This window comes from Alligator mississippiensis, chromosome 14 (assembly GCF_030867095.1).
Source record: "Alligator mississippiensis isolate rAllMis1 chromosome 14, rAllMis1, whole genome shotgun sequence".
Classification (NCBI taxonomy): Eukaryota; Metazoa; Chordata; order Crocodylia; family Alligatoridae; genus Alligator; species Alligator mississippiensis.
The window spans coordinates 4,175,789-4,201,058 of record NC_081837.1 but is presented as its reverse complement, the minus strand read 5'-3'; the positions used below and the strand labels follow the sequence as shown (position 1 = coordinate 4,201,058).

The 25,270-nt window shown below is 46.1% G+C and overlaps 1 protein-coding gene and 1 long non-coding RNA gene across 14 annotated transcripts in view; one reads left to right on the top strand and one right to left on the bottom strand.

The window, feature by feature from the left end:
• BCAS3 (BCAS3 microtubule associated cell migration factor) overlaps positions 1-25,270 on the top strand; it is a 445,712-nt gene that overhangs the window by 411,871 nt on the left and 8,571 nt on the right. For 4 of the 9 annotated variants that reach the window (XM_019493311.2, XM_014608076.3, XM_019493312.2 and 1 more), the window contains 2 exons: positions 7,998-8,165; positions 16,027-16,092. In XM_019493311.2, coding sequence (XP_019348856.1) covers positions 7,998-8,165; positions 16,027-16,092 — 234 coding nt within the window. Of the gene's footprint in view, positions 1-7,997; positions 8,204-16,026; positions 16,093-25,270 lie in introns of all 9 variants that reach the window. The other 5 variants (XM_014608078.3, XM_019493313.2, XM_019493317.2 and 2 more) reach the window with 4 other exon arrangements.
• Positions 15,548-25,270, bottom strand: part of LOC106738148 (uncharacterized) — a 36,399-nt gene continuing 26,676 nt past the window's right edge. For 4 of the 5 annotated variants that reach the window (XR_001373516.3, XR_002092075.2, XR_009456507.1 and 1 more), the window contains exon 6: positions 15,548-20,981. This is a non-coding gene — a long non-coding RNA (uncharacterized LOC106738148). Of the gene's footprint in view, positions 20,982-22,622; positions 22,819-25,270 lie in introns of all 5 variants that reach the window. The other variant, XR_009456506.1, reaches the window with a different exon arrangement.

Genomic DNA, 25,270 nt, shown 5'->3' with positions numbered 1-25,270 from the left:
AATAGTGGTGATGAACTTGCAACTGTGTTTTTTTTATTGTCCTTCGGAAAAAGAATCTCTCCTGGTACTCGATGTCATTATGAAGCTATGGGAGATTTTTCTAAGACCAATAATAATTTATAATGAAAGTATGATTCTGATCACTTTTGGTTTGTTTTATAAGGTATATCAAATGTTATGTACTTATTTTATTTCTGAATGTTACTGTGTCCTTCAGATTGCGTTAAGGGATTTGAGGTTATGTGAGCAATCACTTCTTTTTTTAATCTAACCTGGACATCTAATTGTCCAAATAATACACAAACAAGGACTCACAGGCTGGGGGATCCAAGAACTCATTAAAAAAGCCAAGGAAATGCTCCGGGATGGATCCTCAGCTGATATAAATTAACGTAGCTCTGTTAACTTCAGGGGAGCCGTGGTGATTTATACCAGCGAAGGATTTCTTCCTCATCTTCTTTCTCATGTCTTCAGCTATGTTCAATTACTTGGATCACTGCCTCTAACCTTTAATCAAAACTTAACGAAGGATTGAAATCCTCCTGATGAGGAAAGTGGGCTTGTGTACATTAGCACAGGCTTCTTCATATAACATGCTGGATAAGCGCTTATCATCCACCTCTAGCTGCCGGTTCATAGAGAGAATAACAACCTACTCTTGCTGCCAGCTAGTGGAGTTACTCGGATGGGCAAGGTGGGAGAGGCCTGTAGTTTTGGTACTTGCAAAGTGTAAAGTTCAGTCCCCATTGAGAGCGTCCATCCAAAGGGGTCTATTGAATGTAGAGTTTGGGATGTTTCGCGTAGTTCTCTTATACCACATCTTCCCTCAAGGTGGTAAGACCCCTTTTCTCCCTCACTCCCTGTTACCTCACATTTCCAAAGTAGGCATGGAAAGAGCTTGGGCATCCCATAAAGAAATCCCTTGGATTGCCATAATAATTGTTTAGTCGGCACATTTTATTAGTGTCAGCCTTCACCAGTGCACAATTTCCACAGAGGGCATGTCTACACATTCATTGATGTGCTTTTGGTAATGCACATTAAATATAGCACTTCCATGGTGGGGTACTAGAGAAAGGCCTGTTAGTCTATTTTAATGCACATTAGCAAAAGAGCATGGGGTTTCTGTGCGACGGTTTAATGCACGTTAAATAGGCTAATGCACATTAAAGTGCACGTGTAGACGCGTCCAAAGTGACCTAGATCTGTCTTTCAGCAGCGAGGGGTGTTACCACCAAAACTGTCATTTTGATGGCAAGTGACAAAGTTGCAGCGGGCGCTCAAGGCAAAGGCAGCTCTTAATAAATACATTAAATACATTAAAGCATTTATATTTTGACCTTACGCCAGACTCGCACTCAGACAGGACAAGCTGGAAGTTGAAAATATACTTTGTCAAGACTCCTTTGGCTGATCCTGTGGTAAAGCAGGACAGCCTTGCTCTGAGGAAATGCAGATCCTTTAGAAAGGAGAGTAAAAGGTCAAAACTAATCCAAAAGGACAAGCCATGTATGTCTGTGTGTATATTGGGTTTCACATATGAAATCCAGTCATGATAAAGCTGATGGCTTTAGAAACATCTACTTTGATTAATGAAAACATAGTTCTCATAGACGACGGGTTTCATACTTCAAAGTTCCTCCTGGATTTAGAACCGTAAGTTTTGCTTATTCATACAACGTGCAGGAAACTTTTTTTTTTAAATGAATAAAGTGGGGGGGCCTTAAAAAAACGGCAAGATTGCAACATTGGTGCTGCAGAGAAGCCGGGTAATCAGGAGGAAAATTAACAAACAGCAGACGTTTCGTTCTGCAGTTTACCATACTGTTTACATTCTTTCCTCTCTGTGTGTGTTTCTCCTTGGAAAGATTTATGCATTTATGAAAATATTTCGCTGCCTCGGCTCTGAAAATTGCTGTCCCGCTCCCACGTTAAAACCCGAGCCATTGCCGTAGTCGCTGATCTGCAGTTTAAAACCTGAACCACCTCCATAGTAGCTGATGGTTTCTTCGGCCAGTGTGCCTGTTGACTTGCAACACGCTTCCTCACTGACTACTTTGCAAAACTCTAGCCGGTGGCTTTATGGAGGGACGCTTTGGAGGAGCCAGCTGAGACGCAAGCTCTGCTGATACTCAGGTTCAAACGCAGCAAGTGCTGTGGCTTTGGCCCTGTAGCGTCCGTTGCCCTGAGGTGGTACCTCCGTGGATGAGGGATGGGAAGGGGAAGGCCCTGGGCAGGGTAATGAGTGGTCTCCCATGAACAGCAGCACAAAATCCTTTCCTGTGCTTCCTTCACCCAGCCAGCTGCACCCATTTGTCAGCAGTGAAAACACTTGTGGCTTCGCTGTATTTAGGCCCTTCGGTGCCACCGCAGGCCTATATTTTACTCTCCATCCGACATGGGCGCTGTTTTTCTCTATGCATAAAGGGAAATAGCATTTGCACCTGTAACAAAATGAGCTGCTAATAAGGGACGCTCTCAGCCTCGGCTCTCCAGGGTTTCAGCAGAATGCCAGAGGTCTCATCACCTTGTAGGCTAAACACGCAGACAGCAAAATACATATTAATTAAATGAACGAGCAGGATGCAGGACCGGTGAGTAATGTCCTGTTTATAGCAAAACCGCGAGCCATTTTGGAAAAAGAAACTCCATGGGAGGGAAAGATGACAGGAAAATGGCCTTACTCTCAAATGTGGTCTCGGCAACCACTTCCAAAGCCAATCGCCGACACTTTACCCTTGATTTATTAAAAAGAGAGAGAGAGGGTGACTTGTGGGTGATGTGTGTCGCACGCGAGCTGAAATGCACACACCTCACACGAACTAGAAAGGAATCTGCGAGCTAGGGACCGGAAAGAAAAAAGGCAGCATGCTGCTGAGCATGACCATGGGTGTAGACATTAAATATGTGGCAGGTCGGGGAAGAGTCCATTTCCTCTGCGCTTAAAAAGGGAATTTGCACAGATCCCTCTTCAAGTAAGTATTAAAGGCTACTGCTTTGTTGCAGTCCCCCCGGAGTAACAAAGTTATGGCATGAAAGTGAATTGGCAACGCCGTAGGAAAGTTCAAGCATTAACTTTTAAATGCGATATGCTATAATTCGACTCATTACCTGGGGCAGGGACGTTCCACCCGCACCCATGGGAACCCGTCTCGTAGCTTTACAGCCAACTTCTCGACGCTCGTGTTGCGGCTACCAATATTTGCGGTCCAGAGTGGGCCGGGACTCTCTTCAAAGTCCATCCAAGTCACTTAATTAGCCAGAGAAGGTAACTGCGCTGTGACGGGAAGCATTTCCTTTCCCCCGGGGACTCTCTCGATCGCACTTCCAGACTTGGCCTTCTCCAGCCAACGGGAGGACTGGGAGTCAAGTCGATGTCTCTTTTGGGGGCGCATCTTTTATTGGTTAAAATTCGCAGGCCCTTTCCCTTTTCTATTTACCCTGTTATTTTCCTCGTGCTGATGCTGCAGTGTGGAAGGTGAGGCTCAAAACTGTCAAACCATTTAATAGACCCGTAACTGTTTTTGGAGTGCAGATTCTGTTTTGATTTACGGTGCCTTGGAAGGCAGGAAATGGAGCTACTTGATTTCATATTTTAACCAAAGCTGGCCAGAGGTTTCACACACACACACACACAAAAATTTCCCCTGGCTTTTGAATGAAAGAATCAGGGTGAAAGATTCAGCTTAGCTATTTCGACTTGGAAAAATAACATACTAGAAGTATTAAAATATTTTTAAATGTGTTTTACTACTAATTTTTTTTTCAGGGAAGAAAATGAGCTGATACGGTTTTCTTGGTCTTTGGTTGGTGTCATTAACTGTGAAAATAAAGGAGGTTTCCAAGGCCTTGGGATTTTTTTTCCCCCACTGTGGAACTTAAATTGATTTCCTTCTGTACTGAATCTCTGAAACCATTGCAATGTTATAAGCCAGGCGTTTTGGGATGAATAATAACAGAAACCGACCCACCGGCACATTTGAGGAATTAAGTGAAAGACACAGGTCCTGATTCTGCTCTTACTTGCAAGGGTGTAGCTGTAAGGACATCAGTAGAGTTATTAAAATGCACGGCTAGCGGATGAAGAAAATGAGGTGTATAATAGAAAACTCTGCTTGTAGACTCCTGTTAAAATCGGAGGGTGTCGCACGGCTGTATCACGGAGCAGAATTACCCCATGCCGTTCTGGGGCAGGATAAACGTACTGCAACGACAGAGCAAGGCATTTGGACCCCCGGTGCAAACTTAAGATCCAGCTCTGCTTCTTCAGGTTTAGTGTGGCTTGTCATCATTTATTTCTATTATTGCAGATGATTTGGCCCCATGAGTTAGACAGCGAACGTCTCACCCATGTATGGCGGGAGTCACAGTGATCCAATCTCTAGTATGTAAGGAAAGAGAGAAACCTTGTGTTCAGTTCAAAGAAGCCAACCCATATGGCGACACGCTGGACCCATTTGAAGTCGCAGGAACTTTTTTTAGATTGACCTCCGCGAAACCAAGGTGTTACCTGTCATTTTGGGATGCTGAACGAGTACCTTGCTTTGCTGGTCCCAGATTAATTTCTTGTGCTGGGTTGGAGCCTGGTGCACCGCCAAAGAAATGATAGCATTGGATGAAGCATAGCAGAAAAGGCTTCATTTCACACATCATGCTCTTATTTTCGTGGCTGTCAGGAAGGTTTCAGCAGTTTGTCAGTAAACACACCCTTCAGAGTCTGCATTTCGTCAAACATTTTGTAATCCCTTTAATCAGCACCATGTTTGTTCTTACCTTATTGCTATTGCCTTTAACTTCTGGCTGCACTGGATTTTGAGAGCAGAATAATGTCTTAAATCATATTTGTAAGCCATGCCCTGCTCAGCGATGAGACTTTTGATAAGCTGCCCGCTGAAATGCCAGAACTTTTTTGACGAAGAGAGGGTGGAGCAAATAGCAAAATGAGATTATCGATTTCATAAATAGCAGGGATTGGATTAGCCACTCTTAGTTAAAATATGATACCCTTAGCTTGCTCGAGCACGGGGCACAAAAGGCAAAGCGTCTCAAGGCTCCTCGGAAACAACGCGTCCATCCGTGAGCTCACAGGCTTCTCAAAACTGTTGTCCAAAAGCTTAAAAATATCCAGGACTGACTTTGATTTCTGAGGCAGTGGCCAGGGAGATCAAAAGGCACATGGCAACTAGGCTTGCTGTCCCTGAAGGAATTCAGGATTAGCTTTCTACCTCGACGCTGGCCAAAAGCGGTGATTTGGGCCTCACAGTACCAAAGGACCCAGATGTTTGAGATTAGGCTCCATTTCACGCTCCCGCCCAACGTCTCGCCTCCTTAGCTCTTTTGCAGTTCATCTGTGTGCTGCTCCTTGTGTGCATCCGGTTTAATAAGCCAGCGTTATAATAAAGTCCGAATCCATTTATGGAGCCCAGTACCAGACATAAAGCTCCCTTTTTTGTTCCCCTCCAGGTGTTATTCGGAGGGCTGGCTGGGTGACTCAACCTGACGAAACACATTGCCCGCCCTGCACATGTAGTATGGAAAAGGAGTGAAAAGGGAGGAAAAGATAAAGGCAGAGAGCTCCCTGAGCTTTTTGAGTTTATTTTACAAGAAAGCTTTCTGTGCAGTTAATCCGTGTAACCTGCATTTACATTAACACTTGCACCTCACACGTTGCTGCTAAAAACTTTTGGCAGCTCTCGGGGCCTGATTGCAGAGGTAATGCTCCACTTGTCTCCTTTGCTCTCACTCAAGCATCTCTGGAACTGGAGCCCAGCGCTCTTTGGAGTTGCTGCTTGTGCATGTATGCAGTCATCTTGGCAGCGCTTCAAAAGCCATTGGCCTTATTATTCACATGTCTGCTCAGAAGGGCAAAAATTGTTTCGTTTCTTGCTTTCAGAGCTGGAGCTGACGCCAAATAAAGGCTAGATCTCTCTAGCACAACAGGGAAGACCTGGAGGAGCTTCCAAAAGTCCTCCTTGCGCCTCGTCATTGTTTGCATTCGGTAATAAAACTCCCGTGAGAGCTAGCTGGGTCCTTCCATGGACCGCGCAACAGTGCCTGACGAGGAGCAGGGGAGCGGGGCGGCTCAGGATTTGGCCCCGGTGAGAAACATAGCAATTTTTCATCGTTTCGTAGCTGTTCGGGGCTGGAAGGGACCTTACAGATCATGAAGTCCAGCCCCACTCTTCTGATAAAAGAAGATGAAGCGCACACGCAAAAGGTGGGGGCGCTGACAACATGGAAACATCACACCGATTTAAATACCGACTTCCCCAGCCTCACTGCGTGTTCTCGAACGGGCTTTATTTGGGGGGGTTTTCTGACAAGCTTGAAGATGGAAAAAGCCCTATACTCTGAAAGGTCCAGTAATAAGCTGAACTCTTCGGTCATCCCTCCTATGGGCTCAGCCTGGGACGCGCCCAGAGTTCAAGTGCACAGGTCACACACCAGCCCCAGACCCGGGCCGCAGAGGTCTTTTTTAGCGCTGATGGTTGTCTAGTGCCAGGAATCTGCTCCACAGCCAGGCAAAGAGATAAATCAAAGTTTGCGCACGCTGATGAAATTCGGGAGCCGGAAGTCCCCGTTGCAGCCCATATAAATCCCTGCATGCCAGCCCCTGTGCTTTTGTCCGTGCCATTAGAGTTCAAAATTATCTGCCCCTCTTTGCTGATGTATGGATTAACTGGCTGCCCGAGTGTTTACTAACGGTTATCACCCAGTACTTTGGACGTTATCAGAGGAAGGGACGCCTGCCGCAGGCCTTGGTCTCTCACCCTTTCTATTACCACCTGTCATTGGCAGAGAGTGTGCTGTGAAGCTGTACAGTCACAGCGTACAAGTGTAGATAGTTTCTGACGGCTGATCAAAGGGGAGAACCAAAGGCCTGATAACAAGGACGTGTTTCATGTACTTTTAACTTTGAGAAACATTGGCATTTGCATTTTTTCCCCTCTGTAGGCTGGCAGAAACCAGGCACAATAAATGCTGCATATTCAGTTACCTAATAGTTGAGTAAATGGTATGTGCTTGAAGCAACAAAGCATAACTGTAATCTTGTTCCAAGTGGGAATGATTTAAAGTAGGCCTTCACAGCAGACTTGCTGTATAATAAAGTTGAATAATTTTAATTTGTACTTTGAAGTGATCGTGGATTCAGAATCTAATCTTTGCATTTAGGAGAACATCCTGTACTATTTTGATTTAGGAAACAACAGCAAGTTAAGGAATTATTTTAAGCGTCTCTTCCAGATACTTTAACTCTATCCGAGCAGCCAATATCTTCCGTATTGCATCACTGATTAAAGGGGCCCTGCTAAGCTTAATTTGGCCTAAAATGTCATTTTTGTAGAAACACACAAAAAATCGCACAGATCCGTAGACCAAGGAGAGAAGTCCCTCCTCCACCCCCTGTTTTTTATTTAATTTTTTTTTAAATTCCAGCCGGGAGATATTTTCCAAAACCAAATTAACATTGCCCTTCCCACTCCAAAATAGTTGTTGGTGGCCCAAATATATTGGCGTTGAATTGACGCATGAAAGTAAAATGGATTGAAAATTGTGGCTTTTAGCAAAGATGAGCTGGGTTTGCTAGGAAAGACTGTAGTTCATCTACTGCACAGGGGAAGAAAATACAGATTGTTCTTAAAAATTGGTTATGCTCTTAGTGACATAGATACCATTTTTTTTTTTTAAATAAATGGGGATGTGAATCTGTTTCATCTGAAGCAGGATTTTCCCTTGTGTAGTTCTGCTGACTACCAAATGTAACTTGACAGTTAAAGTTTTGCTTTTAAACGGCCCAAGCTTTTATCGTCGATGCATATTTTACCATCGTGATTTCAATGAATGGGCCAACCCCCAGCTTCCAGGTACATGGCGAGCGCCTGACCAAAATGGCGCTTCCTCTCTCGTAGATTATCGCCGCGCGGACGAGTCGCGGGGCAGAGCTTCAGTGTTGGTGCCTACCCTCGCCAATGCGTGTCTCCCGTTTCTTGTTCCAGGTGCCTTTGATCGGAGCGTGACCCTGCTGGAAGTCTGCGGGAGCTGGCCGGAGAGCTTCGGTCTCCGTCACATGTCTTCCATCGAGCACACCGAGGAGGGTCTTCGAGAGCGTCTGGCTGATGCCATGTCCGAGTCGCCCAGCAGGGACATAGTGGGATCAGGAACAGGTACAAAGAAGAGGTGTGATCAGAGATCACATACAATGGTGATTTTTTTTTTTTTTTTTAAACTCGTTACAATTTTGCTTTCCTCTTTTCTGCGGTGGCGTTGGCAAGGGGCTTCTCCAAACAGGGGCATTGTCCTTTAGAGAGGGAACGTGACGAAGGGACAGAATAGGGCCAGTCCTCAAGGTGCCTTTAAAGGCCACCCCATCCTGCTGTGGTCTCGTCCTGTGGCGATGAGCCCCCCTGAGCATCAGATGCTTCCCGCACGCTGCTGCTCATTCATTCCACAATCAAAACAATGTCTCAATTAGGATTTGTGTGTGTAATTATGTGTTCTACATAAAGCCACTGTAAAGTGCTGGTTCTGTAATCCAAATTAATCCATCTTCATCACTGTCCATTATATTGATAAATCACACCGTCTCTTTACATAAGTGGAATGGCACTTCCGAGATTATGCTGCTCCTAGGGGGCCCGGACGTAGGCTACATTATACAACGTTAACGCTCTGAGTTTATGATGTTTTTATTTTCTTCGTGCTTTTCGACTGTTCTAAAAATACCCTCTAGTAGAAAAGCCGCATCCATCTTTGGTCCGTGCCCCATTTGTGTTGAGACCGGCAGCTAATACCAGTGGTAGCTTCTAACATCAGCTGCCAATTCACTTGTCGCTGTGTTGGCAGGATGCCTGGGAAATGAGAATGAGCTACGCCAGTAATGACCTAACATCGTAGCATATTGACATCCTATAAGGGCCTTGTAGACTGGAACCTCTCTTGTTTTCAGCTCTGTCCCTGGGGTACTCCTGAGGGTTTTTCATTACACCGACCTCTCTTTAGTCCCCTTTGATCATTAGTCCAGCTTTAGAGGACTGAACTTGAGCCCCATCAGTCACTGCTGAGGAGCACGAGATGATCCATCCGAGCTTTGCCACCATGGTGCTGCCAGCTCCTGCTGTCTTGAGGAAGATGATGCTGGGAGTGGGAAATCAAGCCTTGACCTCCGTCATGTTGGCTCAAATAAATCACGTGGTTGCTGGGTTGGTTCAGAAACAACCTTTCTATCCCACATTTGAAATTCCTGAACCGTTTCCATCCTTGCCTCACTTATCTGCTACTGTTGAGTGAAGATGGGATCAAATGAGTTGGTAGTTGACGGAAAGGTATAGTCAGAGCACCAGACCTAGCCTTCCGTTCCAGCACTGGTATTTATTCTCACTTGCTTGCTCTCCCAAGCAAGTCATTTTGACTCGGTTCCCTCATCTGAACGACAAGGATAGCAGCACTCGAAAGGGTAGCTATGCACTTTAATCAGCCGATCTACCAAGTGCTCTGAGCAGACAGATGCTTAATATGTTGAATTGCTCATTGACACCAGCCACTGGAAGTTCAGAGGAGCAACCTCTTCCCGGCTTGTGCACCTGACAGCTTTCTCCCAGCCCGTTGTAGGACAACGGCTGCTGTAAAGGCCCACGTAATCTAAAGAGGTTAGTTGGAGGCAGCTAATGACACTGCAGTTGGTGCAGACCGGTTCCTGGCCCTCAGCTAGGTCTTATGCAGGCCTTAGTGACCCTTGAGAATAGGGGGCCAGGTTTTCTTCTGTGACTGCTTTTGCACCACGCATCCAGTGTAGCAACTTGGCTCTAAAACTGGCTTGAGTGGCCTAGGGAGGAGCTATCCTAATTTGGGGAGGCTCTTCCAAGCACTGTAAAGGCAACGTCGTAGCTCAAACACCATTCAGCCCCCCCTGCTACCAGCACAGCAGGGAAAAAGAGAAATGACTAGCGATAAGGGCAGCCTTGTTGGAAGGCCTCTGCCCTTTGCCCTTAGCTACGCGGGGCTCTTACAACCTGACGATATATCTACAGCCGTCATCAAGCTGCAGGAGGGTCAAGGGACTCCAGAAGTGAAATGAAAGCCATCTTTGCACACACCTCCTTGTCTTGCACTTTGTCCTGGTTAATTCAGAGCTAGGATCTGGCTTACAAGCACGGGAACTGCAAGAGCTCTGCTTCGAAAGGGTCAAAATTATAATCTTCTCATTTACGAGAACCTCTGCGTGCAGGACTGCTCCATGGTTAAGGGTAATTTCCCTGGAGCCTGGTGCTGGAGAAGCTGATGCATGTTACTTAAATTACCGTAAGCGCTCCCAAGGACTGTGATGGTTGCACATGGTAAATCAGACAATAAGCAAGTGATGTGGGGCTCTGTCGTCCTCTCAGTTGCATCAGTGCAACCCTCTTGATTTCTGGTGGGGGGCAGCACTGGTGGGGTTACATGGATGCAACTAAGATGAAATGTAGACCCACAATGTGTAGCATGCAGAAGTGCTAGAAGGCCAAAAGCAAAGGTGAGCCATGTTCAGAGGGAAGCTTTCAGTGAGCTGACGGTCATCCTGAGAGACTTTTCCCTTCTTTCCTCTCCCCGCCCCAGCCACACAGGGCATTTACACACATACGTGTTCACGCCGCAACGCACCAGAGAGCCGGCGTGTCGGAGCACACGCGATTAATCAAGCTGACGCACGCCGTGCTGCAGCGCGTGCAGTTGTGTAAGTGGCAAAATGAGTGTCCGCGCACAGAAAGTGATGTGTTTTAGTGCCAAAGCACACCACTGCCATTTTCTCAGCATTGACATGCATTTTGCGGCTTATACAACTGCACACACTTCAGCGCCGGGCACTTTTAAAAGTGGCTGGCATTGCAGTGCAAGCGTGCATACAAATCCCCTTAAATCTTCGTGCAGATCAGTTTTCTACAGAGGAAAATATATGCCACTCATAAGCACATCATAGCTCAGAAATGGGCAATGTGGGCATTACCCAGCTTTCCTGTGATTTATTATAGGTGTGACCTCCCTACCCCATTATTGTTATGTTCTCTACTTTTTTTTGTGTGCTTATTACAGGATTTTCTCTAATCAGTAATAGATTTTCTTCTCGGGAAAGGGGACTCTGAGCTCCAGCCCTGTCAAATTGGCCTTGATGCAGATGAGCAAAACAGGTTCCTGAGGCCTCTCTGTTCCCAGTCCTTATCAACTCTTGAACTTATCCCTCTTGCCAGTCCTCAGTGGCTTTGCGTAGTATTGTATCCCACGCCTTTGACACGTGGAAGACCCCATTTGCTCAGGGTATCGTCCAGCATCGTTAACGCGGGGTGGTTGTTCTCAGACAGACTGGCAGCCAGCCATTTGCCAGACAGCCGTGTATCGCATTAAAGCATTAGCATCTATATGCTGGCTGGCAAGTAGAAGAAAGATAAATGGAGGGTTGATTGCCCCTGATCTGAAAAAGCAGTGTCCTTGTTGGCTCGTAGTAAGTAGCATTATTGTAAGTGCCAAGAAGCTGCCCACATCTTAACAGACCTAGGCTGAACTAACTGTCTTTAAAAAAACCCCAGCATATTTTAGCATGGCTCTCGCTTGCTAGAATTCCCTTCTGCCCGATCAGCTGGATTAAGTGATGGCAAGGATGTCTGCACTGAGGAACACCATACATTTGTTTCCTTGCACACCTGATCGCTTTCTATATGATTACCGACTCCAAATACAGGATTTATAGTTCTGCACTGGACCCCAAATGATATCACGCATCATCCCCAGCTCAAATTATCTTAGAAGTGACTTGTTTGGACTTGACGTGATGGTTTTAATGCTGGTTGACGCTCCGTGAGTTCTTTGCAGGTGCAAAGTTTACAAGTGATCTGAAAAACGTTTACTGAAACGCCCCCAAATCTGACGTGAACCAAGCACAAAAGGATAAAAGCAACTCGCGCAGAGTCAAAAAATTACACGCTGCCGCTTTGCGCTCAGTACCAATATGTGGACAGAAGTAAAAATGGACAGCAGAAAGAACTGGGAGACATTACCAAGTGCTCAATTGTCTCTGACATGCACTTAATGGCATGAGATAAATAGATTCTTTTAATGCCTTAACTGTTAGGACATAGCTGGCATGTAGATTTATATAGTAATCAGGATTGATACAATAAAATAGTACAGATGAAACACATGCTCACAATCCAGAGGTCCGTTTTATGCCGTAGATATTGAATAACGAATTCTTTGTTTCTTACCTACCCCACTTCTTTGAAATGCAGCAGCAGCACTGTATTATTTGGTCAGTAGTTCTAGATACTTGCTAGTTAACAGCAGGCGGTGTAGCTCCTGGTTGTATCAGAAAGCATCAAACTGGCAGACACATTAGGAACATGAGGAACAATCATGCACTGGCAGGGAGATGAGCTAGATGGCCGGACGAGTCTTTTCCATCTATGAGTCAGGCTGGATGCCAAGGGCTGTCGGACAGTGGATGGGAGAAGAACCAGGTCTGGAAAAGGACCAAAAAAATCTACTTTCTATATGACTTGAATGATAGCTCTAGTCACACAGCAAGTCAACTTGATTGGGAAACCAGCTTTCGTCCCTGTTATCCAATTATCCAGACAACCCATGTCTATCTTAAGTGGAGTCTGTTGTATATAAGCTGTCAGCCCGGATGCACATTTAATTCCAAAAAAAGGCGTAAATTGGCCTAGATGCAAAAAACCAAAACAGATGTTTTTGCCATTGCAATTTTTGTTAAGCTCTGACTAAAAAAAAAAAAAAACCAGCCCATGCAATGTTCGTGGTCAGTGCCCTCTCTTGTTTACAGTTTCATTTTTGAGCAGCCACAACATTTATATTGGAAATACAGCTCCTGAGCTTGTCGTGGCTTCTACATGGCATTTAAAAAAAAATCAAAAGTATTGCTGACACTTTGATTTATGGAGCGATGTCTGTCTCAGGGAGAGAAGTCTCTACAAAAGTATTCAGCTCAAATTTGGCATGCAAAAATTGCCGGCCAATGTAAGAATTTTTTCCCCCCTGAAAAATTATTGTGACCAGCAAATCCACTGATATGCAAGCCCTCGGCACGCGCATTTCATAAGCTTCCAGATGCTTTATAGATCATAGTCCATCGTATATAGATGGACCATATAACCACAGTCCCCCAAGTAGTATTTCTCCGTGGTTGATTTTCTTTCTTCCATTGACTCATGGTTGAAGACTTGATGCTACCATTTGTTGCCAGGGGCCGGTTAGTCCACCAGATGCAGTCCTACCAGGGAAATGTTGCCAAAGTCAATGGGTGTAGAATCTGGCAATATATCATTTCAAGTTCACATCAGTATGCTCATCTGCTAAAATGTCTCCATTAAATTGTGTATCTCGGCCTAAATATGATATGGTTGACCCATATCCACTTTATATTGACCAAAAATATTCACATGATCTTGCAAACCTTGGAACCCTTACCTAGCTGCATGTTTGTAAGATGCTTCTTTGTAGGCACGTGTGCTTTCTTACCTGTTGGGAAATACACAGTGCCTTGCATTCGTTCCCTCTGCATCCCAGGTCGTACAGCCAAAGAAGACGGTTTCTCTTTTAATCCGGGTCCTTCACCAGGAATAGAGCAGGCGTGAGCTACAATCCTGTATTCAAACACTGCAGAACAAGCCCCGCATCTTGTGCCCAGCTTCAGTAAGACATTTTGCCTAGACTAAGTTTTTATCACAGCCATCATTATGGTCAAGAAACCTCATGAAATTAGTATAGAACAGCAAGAATGTGGGGTTTACTGTAGAATGGAAAAGGGCATGTTTTAAGTCAATTATAGGGTGACTAGAACTGAGACATTGAGATTGATTTTCTTATGCAAAGCCCTAGACGCAGTCAAATAGCAATTTTGAAAGTTTCAGAATAGAAAAGGCCCTGAGCAAAAAAGCACAGAGAGGGATTTTTGTGCATGTCCCACGGGAGGAATCTTTTCTGGATTCCTCCTGATCGCCAGGAACCATCTCATAATCTGATGAAAGAAGTTGGCTTGATTGAAGCTCATAGTCTGCCTCAATCTCCTAATATGATTAATGGACTGGAGATAAATGGAGCTAATTAGATCCTTTTTTTTATTAGCGATTGGCCCTCACCTGGATCTGAGTTTTAGGAGCGCTCCAAAATTGAACTTGTGACCGCCTTATTGTTACAGCCACTTGCCCCAGACCCCAGACCTGAGCGCCTGACAGAAAGGGAAGCTGTCTTTAAACCCTTATGTGAATCTTGTATTTTGAGTCCATCTCTCAAGCTTAGACAATGAAGTCCCAAGCGTTGCTGTGCACATTTATTCACTTAAAAAATGTGTTTGTCTCGCTAAAATCGACGAGCAATGAGCCTCATCCCTGCCCATCCCAGCATAATTCAGCTCCTCCGATGTTGCACAGCTTCTCTAGAGGAAGAACGGGTGGGTGAGAAGATGCGCAGATGAGTAGACACCTGGGTTTCGATGTGTATCCAAGGAATGGGCTAGGCGCAGTGATACGGTGCGAATGAGAAATGGTTAAAATAGGATCCCCCTCCATTCCCTCCCCCTGCCCCTTTTCTTCCTTTGACTAAGGCGACGTTGTTCCCTTCGCCGTCTCGGCCTCTCTCAATTCCAGCCCTGAAGTGGGAAGCAGGGAGACAAGGATTCTGCATAATTGATTTTCTCTATAAAAAGCATTTTAGATAATAAGATCTCTGCATAGATTCGGTGCAAAAAAGAGCTTGGGCAGCAAGTCCACAGGCATGGCTGGAAACATTTGGACTAAAAAGTGGCCTTTGAACTTTTGAGGCATTTAACCCAGGCTTGGAAACCGAATCTTCCTCTCAAGAGCACAATACGATTACTCCCTCCCAAAGCTCATTTTAAACTACATCTTTTGATACGTTTTAATATATTAGCCTCTTTGAGGCATGCAGCTTTCCAAGCCTTGCCTAGGACGATCACACGCTTACCACTTTTGTATCCCAGAGGGTTGTGGTTCACATCCCCCAGCAGCGTAAGGGACTCTAGGGACAGCCTCCGCGCTCTGCAGAGACATCGGTGTGCGACTCCCGGCATTGCAGCCGGCGGAAACGGGTGTATTTTACCTTGCGGCTGTGGAGCTGCACTGATTTCTGCGCCTGCACGCACGTCTCTGTCCCCAGACGTACGTTATTTAGTGCAGCCGGAGAGCTTTTTAACACAGCCCTTTAATGAGGGCTGTTTAACTCGACGACAAAGTTTCATTTCTTCAGTGTGATTTTTTTTTTTTGTCCCTGTTGTTGTCGTTGCCCTCCCCGTGCTTTCATTTTATGTAGGGTCTGCATGTTTTTATCTCCACCCTGTATCTGCTTGCATGGGCTGTATGTCTCCGCGCACAGAATATGTGTATCTGTCTTAGCCAGTAAGCTACATATGTCCTGCTAAGTACATCGGATACCCTCACGCTGACTTACCGCTCTCTCCATCCCTGTACCAAACGAGCCACATAAGTGTGCATTTTATGTGATTCTCCATAACCCTTCCCAAAGCAGACCACTCGGATAGCACTGCCAGGCCAACAGAGGCATTTTTAATGATATGACTGTTTCCAAATCCGGGGACTCTTGGCTATCAGCTGCTTTGAAACCTGCCGGGGACGCTCCAGTCATAGTCTGCCAAACGAGCCATTTCCTCCCAAGCTCCCGTTAGATGCGCAGACCTTGGAAAACAGCGACAGTATCTTTTGACTGAAGTTTCCTTGGGGTTATTGAGGGGAGCTCTGAAGGGAGGCAGTGTTGATACTGAAATGTTTTCAATGTGCAATTGGGTGCGTTGCCATTCGGAGAAGCAGCCGTGAGTGTCGGGACGCTTCCAAAGAGGGTCCAAATGCCAAGAGAGCAATGTGGCTGTCTACCATTCAATAAGGTGGCGGTCAACTGCATTTCTTGCTAATCGCTTGTTGTTTGGGGGAAAGTCCGTTTTCTTTTTTCTTTCTTTTTTTTTTTTAAAGGGTTTTTTTTTAAAGACCTATTTTATTTTTGATGCAGACACAGCCGTTGAAGTAGCAGTAAAAAACATCTCCACAAAGAGGCACATGGCTTTGAAATGTTTTGGTATGTAACATAACTGTATTGTTCTCAGGTCTTAACTTTTGCACAAAGACTATTTCTCCATGTTTTGACAAAGCAAAAACCCTGGGTCAGATTGGAAAAAGGTTTGAAGCAATGCCCGAGCCATACAGAATATCCTAACAAAGGGACGGGGTGGGGGGAAATGTGAACATTTTAAATCATTTCACAAGTCACATTGTTGTATCTCTCTTCTTAACTGAACAAGAGTTTCTTTGATTTTTTTTTTTTAAGTCAAATTTAGGATTCTGCTGTTCAGAGCAGGGAGGTCACAAGGCCCTAATGCATTTAGCATTGACTGCCCTCTCTTGTAGTGCGTCTATTAGTCAGTAATTTGATTTGTACCTATTCATTTGCAGTCCCTGCAGGAGCTCTGAGCTGGCCCCAAGTATAATTGGTGCTGTCTCTATTTTTACATCATTAGATTAGCCCCGACTCCTGGCCACTTGTTGTCTGCGCTTGTCTGTCCATTTATACAACCTAATGTAACACAAAATTCATTACTGATCACATTACTTTCAACTCTGAAGCCAGCCTTGTGATAAACATTTGGTTAACCCTTTCTTGCCAGCCTGCGGGCGGAGAGGACAAATGCACTTTTCCTGTGCAGGAAAATCGATACCGTCATGAAACAAAGTGCAGTGCCATTTCTAGATTTGTCATTCCTCTTGGAGAAAGAAATGGTGGGATGGCGGGGGGGGGGGGGGTCGGGAAATGTCTGAGATGATTCATCGCTGGGCTGTACGCTCGCATCGCCAGCTCGCGCGTGGAACGAGCCCAGCCGTGTCCTTTCCGGTATCATAGGAAGAAGCAGGCCCATATAGGACGCACACTTAATTTGAAGCTTAATTTCTTAATCATTGTTCTCCAAGTGTTTCAGCTCTTCTGTGCGGGCTGTAATCGGGTTACGAAATGATTGGAACTGGACATTTCCCTTCCGTTGCTTTGTCTCAGAGCAGTTAGCCGGCAAACAATTGACTTTCTCCTAAGAGATTTGTTGTTGTTGGGTTTTTTTTAAGCGATTAAGTAAATTATTTTCCTTACCACAAGACACCAGCATTTCATCTGAGTTGGTAAGCAGCCTGCCTTTTAGCTTGGCTTTGCTCATCTGTGTTGATGTGCACTGGGGACCTTTTAAAGCAACAAGCTTTTTTGCATCCTTGGGGCTCTTGACATTGATTTCAGTGCGAACAGGAGCACAGAGGTGCTCTCGTGTGTCTCATCCTGCAAGGGCCTTTTTGTTGCATCAGGCCCTTGGAAGGCATTTGCTACTTAATGAAGCCTATTTCTATGTTCCCCAAACCTGCCGGGTTTTAGTAGGCCTCTAAGTTCTTTTTTTGAACCGCGCTGCCTGGGTTGAAAAGCTCTCATTTTATTAAACCTTCCCTTTACAAGCCAAAGCCAAAGCTCTGGAAATGAGATGGGGGCCACTTCTGCGCTAGCCACGTGCAATGGACTGCTTTGTCTAAGAGGGCTTTTCCCGTCTCTGCTCCCCACAATTCTTTCGAAGCCTCTTGCAAGCGTTTGCATGTAGGATGCAGCATGGGGTAGGGGAAATATATGTTTCTAGATAGGCGTAAATGGCCCCGACCATCCAGTGTCTGAATCAGATGGAAGTGTATACAGGTGTTTTATATGCCAAATCCTATTCTGGGTGGCAGTGTGATAGAGGGGTGAAGGCAAAGCTGGCGCACGGGTCCTGCGGGCCGAGGCTGACCCTCCCACACATGAGCATGAATTTTTCAGCAGCAGCAATGTGTGCGTATGCCATCTACTAGCTGGCACGTGCTGCTGGCAGCATCGTGGCACGGTGGGAGGGGTGTCAGGGGACCGACCTTCTGATTCCAGCTCTGGCACTGACCTGTTTTCTGCTGTCAGGCAAGCATGTGCGCCTTGGTTTTGTCGGCTGTAGAATGGGGACAAATCCCCATTTAGCAAAGCAATTTGAGATCAGCAAAGAACATGCTCCTTAAGTGCCGTGGGCCTAGTTCATCCCAGTGCTACCTTCGGTGTACATCACTGCATCCGTTGAACCCGCTGCACCAACATCATTGCTGTTCAGTAATGCAGTGAAGAGTCACGCCCTTAGCAGTCTTTTGCCTGAGGACACTCGGGCGAGCGGGCTCCTCTGCTCTATGGATCTTGCTTAAACCGTGCAAAGCGGCTGCCAGAACCCTCTCACCAAGGGGCAACCCTTTTGCACGGGTGCCCCAAAAGTGGGCAGGCTACTGCGGGGCGCCTGCTGTTGGAGGTACGTCTCAAAGGGGCCACACAAGGAGACCGCGTCCATCGCGGGCGTACCCAGACCAGTGGGAGCAGACTGTAAGTGCTGCTGTAGTCCAGGCAGCAGACGGTCCAGTGCTGATGGTACTAGGTGCACAACAGAGACGAGGAAAAGACCAGAGTGATTTCTCTCAACGGAGGCCTTACTTACAGACGCAGTCATTCAGCCTCGTGCTACCTCCTGCCACTTCTTGAACGCTTGGGATCTGTCTTTTCTGGATGTGGCGCTTTGAGTCTGATGCCGGCAGGAGGTGCTGTCTCAGCCAGGGTCTGAAAACCCTGAGCTCCCCTGAATTCAGTGTTGCGCTCCAGATATGAAAATATTTCCCTCCCTCCCTTCCTCTCAATCGCATGTAAAATATACAGCAGTAGACTTTTATTCATTAACGTTTATGGGGAAATGTTAATATTAAACCATAAGTGCAAAGCCATATCTTATTGAATTCTTCTGCTGTGTTATTGAGAGTAATTACATTTTGCATTTAAATAAAAACCAGATGATGTTCAGGACAGTCAGACAAGCATTCTGTAAGTGAGAATTTATCTTGCGATCTGGGTAAACAATGTCTCATCATTTAACAGTTATTATAAATAATGGGTTTTTAAGCACTTTGCTGGGAGTTCATATTGGCTCCACGCGGGTTGCATGGAGAGAGAATTCAGTGACATCTTGCAGGCATCCGGTTAGAAGAAATCAGATCCTGAGCTCTCGTTTCAGGCAGTTGCTTTTTTTTTTTTTTTATTCTGCTCTGTTTATAATCACTAAATATTTGATGCTACTGTCCCTTGACAACAACAAAAAAAATGCAGAGATAATTCTTGAAGTGCTCTGCAAGTGGAAAAATCAGCCCCGCTGAAGTGACACCATTTCAGCAGACGTGGAGTTTGTTTTGGGCCATAGGATACTGCCGCACAGGTGGTGGTTTTAGATGGGAATTTCAAAAGAAACCCTCATCTCGGGCCCTCGTTAGGTCAGAGGGCCTCAGCCTCCTTTGCCAAGGCTGCCATTGAGTTTAAAGGGATTTCTTAAAAAAAAAAAAAAATTCTCCCCGTTTTGCTAGTATGACACCAAATGCCGTGGTAGTGCATAGATTGGAGGGAGATTAAATGTTTTAAAAACCAGAGTGGAAAAGACATTTCCCTTCTGGTTTATTTACCTTTTTTTGCACTTCGTTCATGGGAGACAACGAAGGTAGATGAGTCTGCCTCGCGTTTGCTGCTAGCCAACTTCTAACGTTTCACTTTATGGTTCCTCGTACATTAGCGGGATCCTGGTTCTCCGAGATTCAGTTACCCGGGGCACTCTTCCCTCATAAATAGCAAAAAGCCTCTGCTTCTTTAAGTCTCTAAAGTGATCTCTCACTTGGCATGCTGCACAGCCCCATAAAGAGGGAATTGTTTTTTTCCCCTGCTGATAGAAACAGGTAGTACAATGGGCGAGCGTTTTAAAACAGCCATTCACAGTTGTTGAGTAGGAGTGAAATTCTGCCCCTTTGAAGTCATTGGGAGTTTTGCCATTAATGGCAGTGGGTCCAGGATTTCTCTATCAGGGCCCGATGCGAAACCCTTTGAAGTTGATGAGGCAGCCTCCTTTAAAGAGGCTTTGCATCAGGCCCTAAGTTTGTATCCGTGCATTGCTGCTGGTGTTCGTGTTTAAGGGCCAGTCGGTGCCTTTTTCTGGGATTGTTTTATGGGGTGAGAAGCAAGCGGAGTAATACTGCAGCTTGGGTTCTGGAAAAGTTTAGGACAGGCCCCTTCGGTCTGTGCATTCCTGGTTCAGATAAGGGATTTGCAAAGCATCTTACACAAATGCGTACAGTTGCCAAGAAAGGTAGCCCAGGCCGTCGCGCTGCCCCGGGACTCGAGGGGCGGCCTTCCCCCGTACGCTGAATAGGGCTGTGAATGCCCACAGCTTCCCCAACACTATCCCAGGAGGGAGCGTCCCATCTTCCAGCTTCATCCATCCCCTGTCAGGGTGTCTTCCTCTGGAGACCTTCCCAGCAAGTGCTTCAGACTGAGGCTGGGTGGCCAGGCAGAAACCGCATCTGAAGACGATCATCAGGAGACAGAAAGACTCGGTGGCTTTCCTCCCCCCATGCACGTGCACGCCTGCACAGCGGGAAGCACACAGGGGCGGGAGGCTGGAATTGCACCCGTAATTCTCCATCCTCTTGCAGGTCTGAGCTCCCTCTTGCACAGGACTCAGGGGCTGCTTTATGCACATTTTTTAAAGCAGCGTAAGAGATCTAACGCTCCATTTAAATTACGTGGTGGCCACGTCTTGCCCTGACAAATCTAGGCCACGCTTGGGAAGGGCTGCTGGCTGCCCATTCAAATGCAGGTGAAGACCATGGAAAAAAAAAACCAGCAGCTAGCCATCGCTCCTTATCCTTGCTGTGCTGCGCCCTAACATCAGACTGAACCTGAAGAGCTTGAAATGACTTAAGTTGCTTTTTCCGTGGGACGTGGCTAGAGGAATTCCTTGGTTGTACATTAACTCTTTGAGACTTCACACAAGAGTTATTTCCAGCTTGCAGGCTCCTCTGCTCTCAACTTCGTTCGCCGATTTGGCCGTGTTTTAAAACGAGCAACTGAAAAAGAAAAAAAAAAAGGAAAGGAGACTTAATACATTGAAATCGATATGTGAATGATTTTAAAAAGGTTTTCGGAAGAAATATATATCATTCTTGAAACAGCTGACAGCTGCTCTTGGCTTTCGGAAGAACAAATCCAGATATGCTGTGCTGACACCTGAGTTACGATGGATCGAATCAGGCAGCTCCTCCGTATGTGCATAGTCAAGGTCAGACTTCGGTGCTACCCTGGTCAAACCTTAACCAATTAATAAAGAGGAGAGAGGTGGGATTTTGTTGCACGTGTTTCAAGGCATCTTTTAGTTTCTGCCTACAAGTAAGTGAGCTCCCACCTTTTTTTTTTTCGGAGACAGGGTCAGGTCCTTACACCAAGGTCAACCACTTATTGTAGGTGCAGATGTGTTTGTGGGCCTGCAGAATTAGAGCGTTTTGGCAAATCGATCCATCTTTAGCAAAACTGACCTGCTCCAAGGAGCGCTGTCAGCTCACCGTGTTAACCACGGATTCACAGGAGAAGTGTTGGGTTTCTGATAGAGCAGAAGCACAGGTGTTTGGCACTGTCCCTCCCAACCATGCCAGCAAAGGGGAGAACTGTTTGGATAAAAAAAGTTCAGACATGCCCCCCCACCACTTCTCAGCGTTTTCCCACAACCTGCTTGGACCCACACAAAAATGGAAATTTGAGTTTAAGCATAGAAACATGCACTTTAAGGTTGCTGAATGAGGCTGGACTCAGGGTTGCAGGAGCACGATGAGAAAAACCTCATCCTAATGAAACGTCCACCCTTATTTCTGAGTTTCAAGAGACTCGGTTAGCTTTGGTCGGCAACGAAGACCAAATTGTCAGCAGGTGGAACGTGGGTGTTTCAGCGATAGTATTCTCCATTATGCCATGTTGGGATCTGGCCTCTCGAAACTTTTGACTGCTTCTTCAAAACCCAAATTTTGATCCATTTGTGCTTTCTCCCCCACAACATAAGAGTCCTTCCTCCCCTCCACTGACCGGAAGGGTCAGCATGTCGGGATGTGGCTTACTAGCAGTTACGCCGGGATCGTTTTACTCGGTGTTACTCTAAATTGAAATCAGCCCTTAGAGACTGATATGTGCACGAGGAGGGACAGCAAAACCGAAACGCCATGCAAGCCGTCCGTCTCCTGGGCTCTACTCTGCCTTATTTTTCCAAATGAGGATTGTTAGGAGGTCCAATAAGCCTCGGCAGCATCGTAAGAGGGAAAATCAGGTCTCAGACACGAAAGGAATCGCTGAAGTTTTGAGGTTTAGGCATGTCTGAAATCCCTTATTCAGCAGATCAGTGACATGCTGCCCAGACCATGAGGTCATTGCTCTATTTATTATTTTGACACTCAGGCACTTCAGCTTTTCCACGACCAGATTCTTCGGCTGGGACTCTTTGAGTTGCGGATGGAAGAGCAAGCATGGCTCGTCTCCCCGCCCCGGGACTGTTTCAGGCTGCCGCGATGGGAGGGAGATAGTTCTCGCTGTAGGAGTTGTGGAGACGCAGAGGCCCCTTTTGATTACACCTACAGCTCCCCTCGTCTCGAGTGGGGAGGGAAGCTTTGCAGGATCAGGTGCACACACGTTTAGAGCCCGTCTGGGTCTCAAATGTAGGGACAAACCTGCATATTTCCTCGGAGACGTTTGGGCAGCGTGCCACTCTTCCCAGCGAAGGGGGGAAACAGAGTGCTGCTCAGTAACGTGCGGACTGGTAGGTGTTGTGAACATGCAGAAAGGCATTTTAATTTGCATCTCCCTGGTGGAGTCGGAGGCTGAGAGAGGGGTCACTGTTGAGCAATCGGAGGCACTCCCACAGCCCTGGGAATGAGACCAGAACCAGGAATTTTAATACAGTGTTTTCTCTGCAAATGCTTTTGGTCTGATATACACAGATGTGCCGCTTGCGTAACTGAAGATAAAAGATCATTCTGCTTACATGCATTAAACACACACACACATATATACATAGTCACTGGCTTCCAGCAGGGAAGTGCATTTTTAACGGTAAGAAAGGACATTATGGATCTCAAGATCTGAGAACAGATGAAACCGGCTAGGATGCTGAAGACTCGATCTTCAGGAGCGGCGCATCGTGACTTCGAAGTTTGTGGAGGGGTGGAGGGAGTTTCCCTTCATCTGAAACAACGCATCTGCCCGTCCGTTTAGAAAACACACGCTTTTGGAAACTTTGCATGAACGGTTAGTGCGCTTCATGCTGTGCGCTTGGGCTGGAGAGGTCTGTTTTCTATAAGCGTCTGATTGTTCTTCGAGCTTTTGAGACTTCACGTAGCGGCTAAAATCGGCAGCTTGCCTTGCCAAAGTGCCATTTATGTAGCAAGACATCCTAACCCTCTTGACAAACATATACCGCTCTATGAAACTTGAGACAATTTTTTAAAGCGCTGCAGTCATCGTGAAAGTGCCTATGTTGAAGAATATTGTCTCTCTAGACGCTAGTCCTTTATCTCGTGCACTTTTAACCTTCCATAAAATATTCAGAGTCGAGTCTGGCTGTATGCCATAGATTTGGGTATCTTGCTCGGTGGATAGAGGAATGTTAGTGTTTGTTTTTCATTTCAAAGGAAACAACAAGCTGAACTTTTTTCTTTTGTAGACAAATACTTTAAAAGCTCACACATGAAAATGTTTTGCTCGTATCTTCCCAATCTCTTCTCGCTTGAAGTAAATCCAGATATTTATGTAAGCTCAGATGCCTTCTTAATTTTTGCAAGTGTTACTTCTTTGGCATCGTAGCACTGAGATGATGCACTGGAAATGAAATGTGCAGCCCCACTGGATTTTGATATTCACTCTCCCTTCCCTTGGTGACTTTGCACTTCCCGTGCGTCCTTGCCCAAGTTGTTAGACGCTGTCACCTTTTTTATCCAACGCGCCAGGTGTAAGTGCGTTACATTAGGAGTCTATGTGGATTTGGCATTAGATTGATCATAGGATAATTTGGCAGTCACTAACAGCCTGAGTAAGTCCTATAGACTGAGCAAGTCCTATGAAATCAGAAACGTCCGATTTCGTAGGACTTGCTCAGACAGCATTTGCCCGTCTTTTCTGCTCTGACAATGTAATAGGGCTGCTTCTGCGGTGTCTTAGTGTCTTCCCTGACGCAGTAGGGTGAAATGATTTCAACCCAGGGATTCATTTTTGGTGCGTGCTGAATTTCCTCCCGTGAAAGTGGGCTAACATCTATTCTCAAACAAAGAAAAGAAAATCCGATGCTTCCTGGACCTTCTTAGGAACTTCCCTGTTGTGTGGCTACCTGCAGCTGCACATGAAATCAATAATTGGATGCTCTTCCTAAAGTACGGGCCTCTGGCATCTAAGCCAAGTGACACGGTGTTAGCACTTAGCAGGCCTCTAGCACACGGCTAACAGCTCTTGCTCGGTCCAACAAAGAGCGGTGGTGCACGCCTGGACTGCCCGGTTCACTGTGGTGAGGCAGAACCTGACCCCTTGAGAAGAACGTGAAGTTTAACGAGCTTGTGCAAATCTGGTGGGAAACCTCCTTCCAATCTCTTCATCCCAAACAAAACCAGAATAGCTGCCCGCCCCGTAACGGGGCTGAAAAAAATGCATCCCCTCCGCTGGGCATGCACACATCTTTGCACAGCAAAGCCAGCCCAAGAGCAGTACATGAGAAAGCTTTTGGGTCTCCCCTCCAGCTGCAGAAGAACGAATGGAAACAGGTAGGGCTGGGAAAGAGCTTTCATTTCTGTCTTTGCAAATTCAAAGACATTAAGAAATTAAATCATAAGATGGTATTTGGTGCTGACAGTTTAGGGCCATTTCAGATAAACGGTGGCACAGATCCAATCCTTCTGCCTTCCCAAGTGTAGCTTTACTCTCCAAAGCCAGCACTGCACGGACCTGGATCGTGGTGCCCCTTGCTGGGTACAGGAGAGGTCAGTTCTGCAGGCTGCTGGTGGGTCCTACCTGCAGCACAAACTCCAGCTGAATCCCTATAAATCCTTTTTTCAGAGCCAGTTCTCTAGTTTCCTCCCTTTAACTGACAACCAGTGTTTTTGAAGATAATATATAATCAAGGCTCCCTGTTCGCAGTTACATTCTCTGATGTCTAGAAAGGAGAGGTGCTGTTAGCAGTGTGGTTCCATAATGCTGGGCTTAGGAGAAGTTTTGTGTGCAACAAACACTATCGATGACACATGCACAGCCTTGGCCCTATTCTGCTTTCAGCAACACTCACGTCAATCCAGAGCAGCGCCATTGGCTTCAGTGGAAGGCAGGATGGAAATGC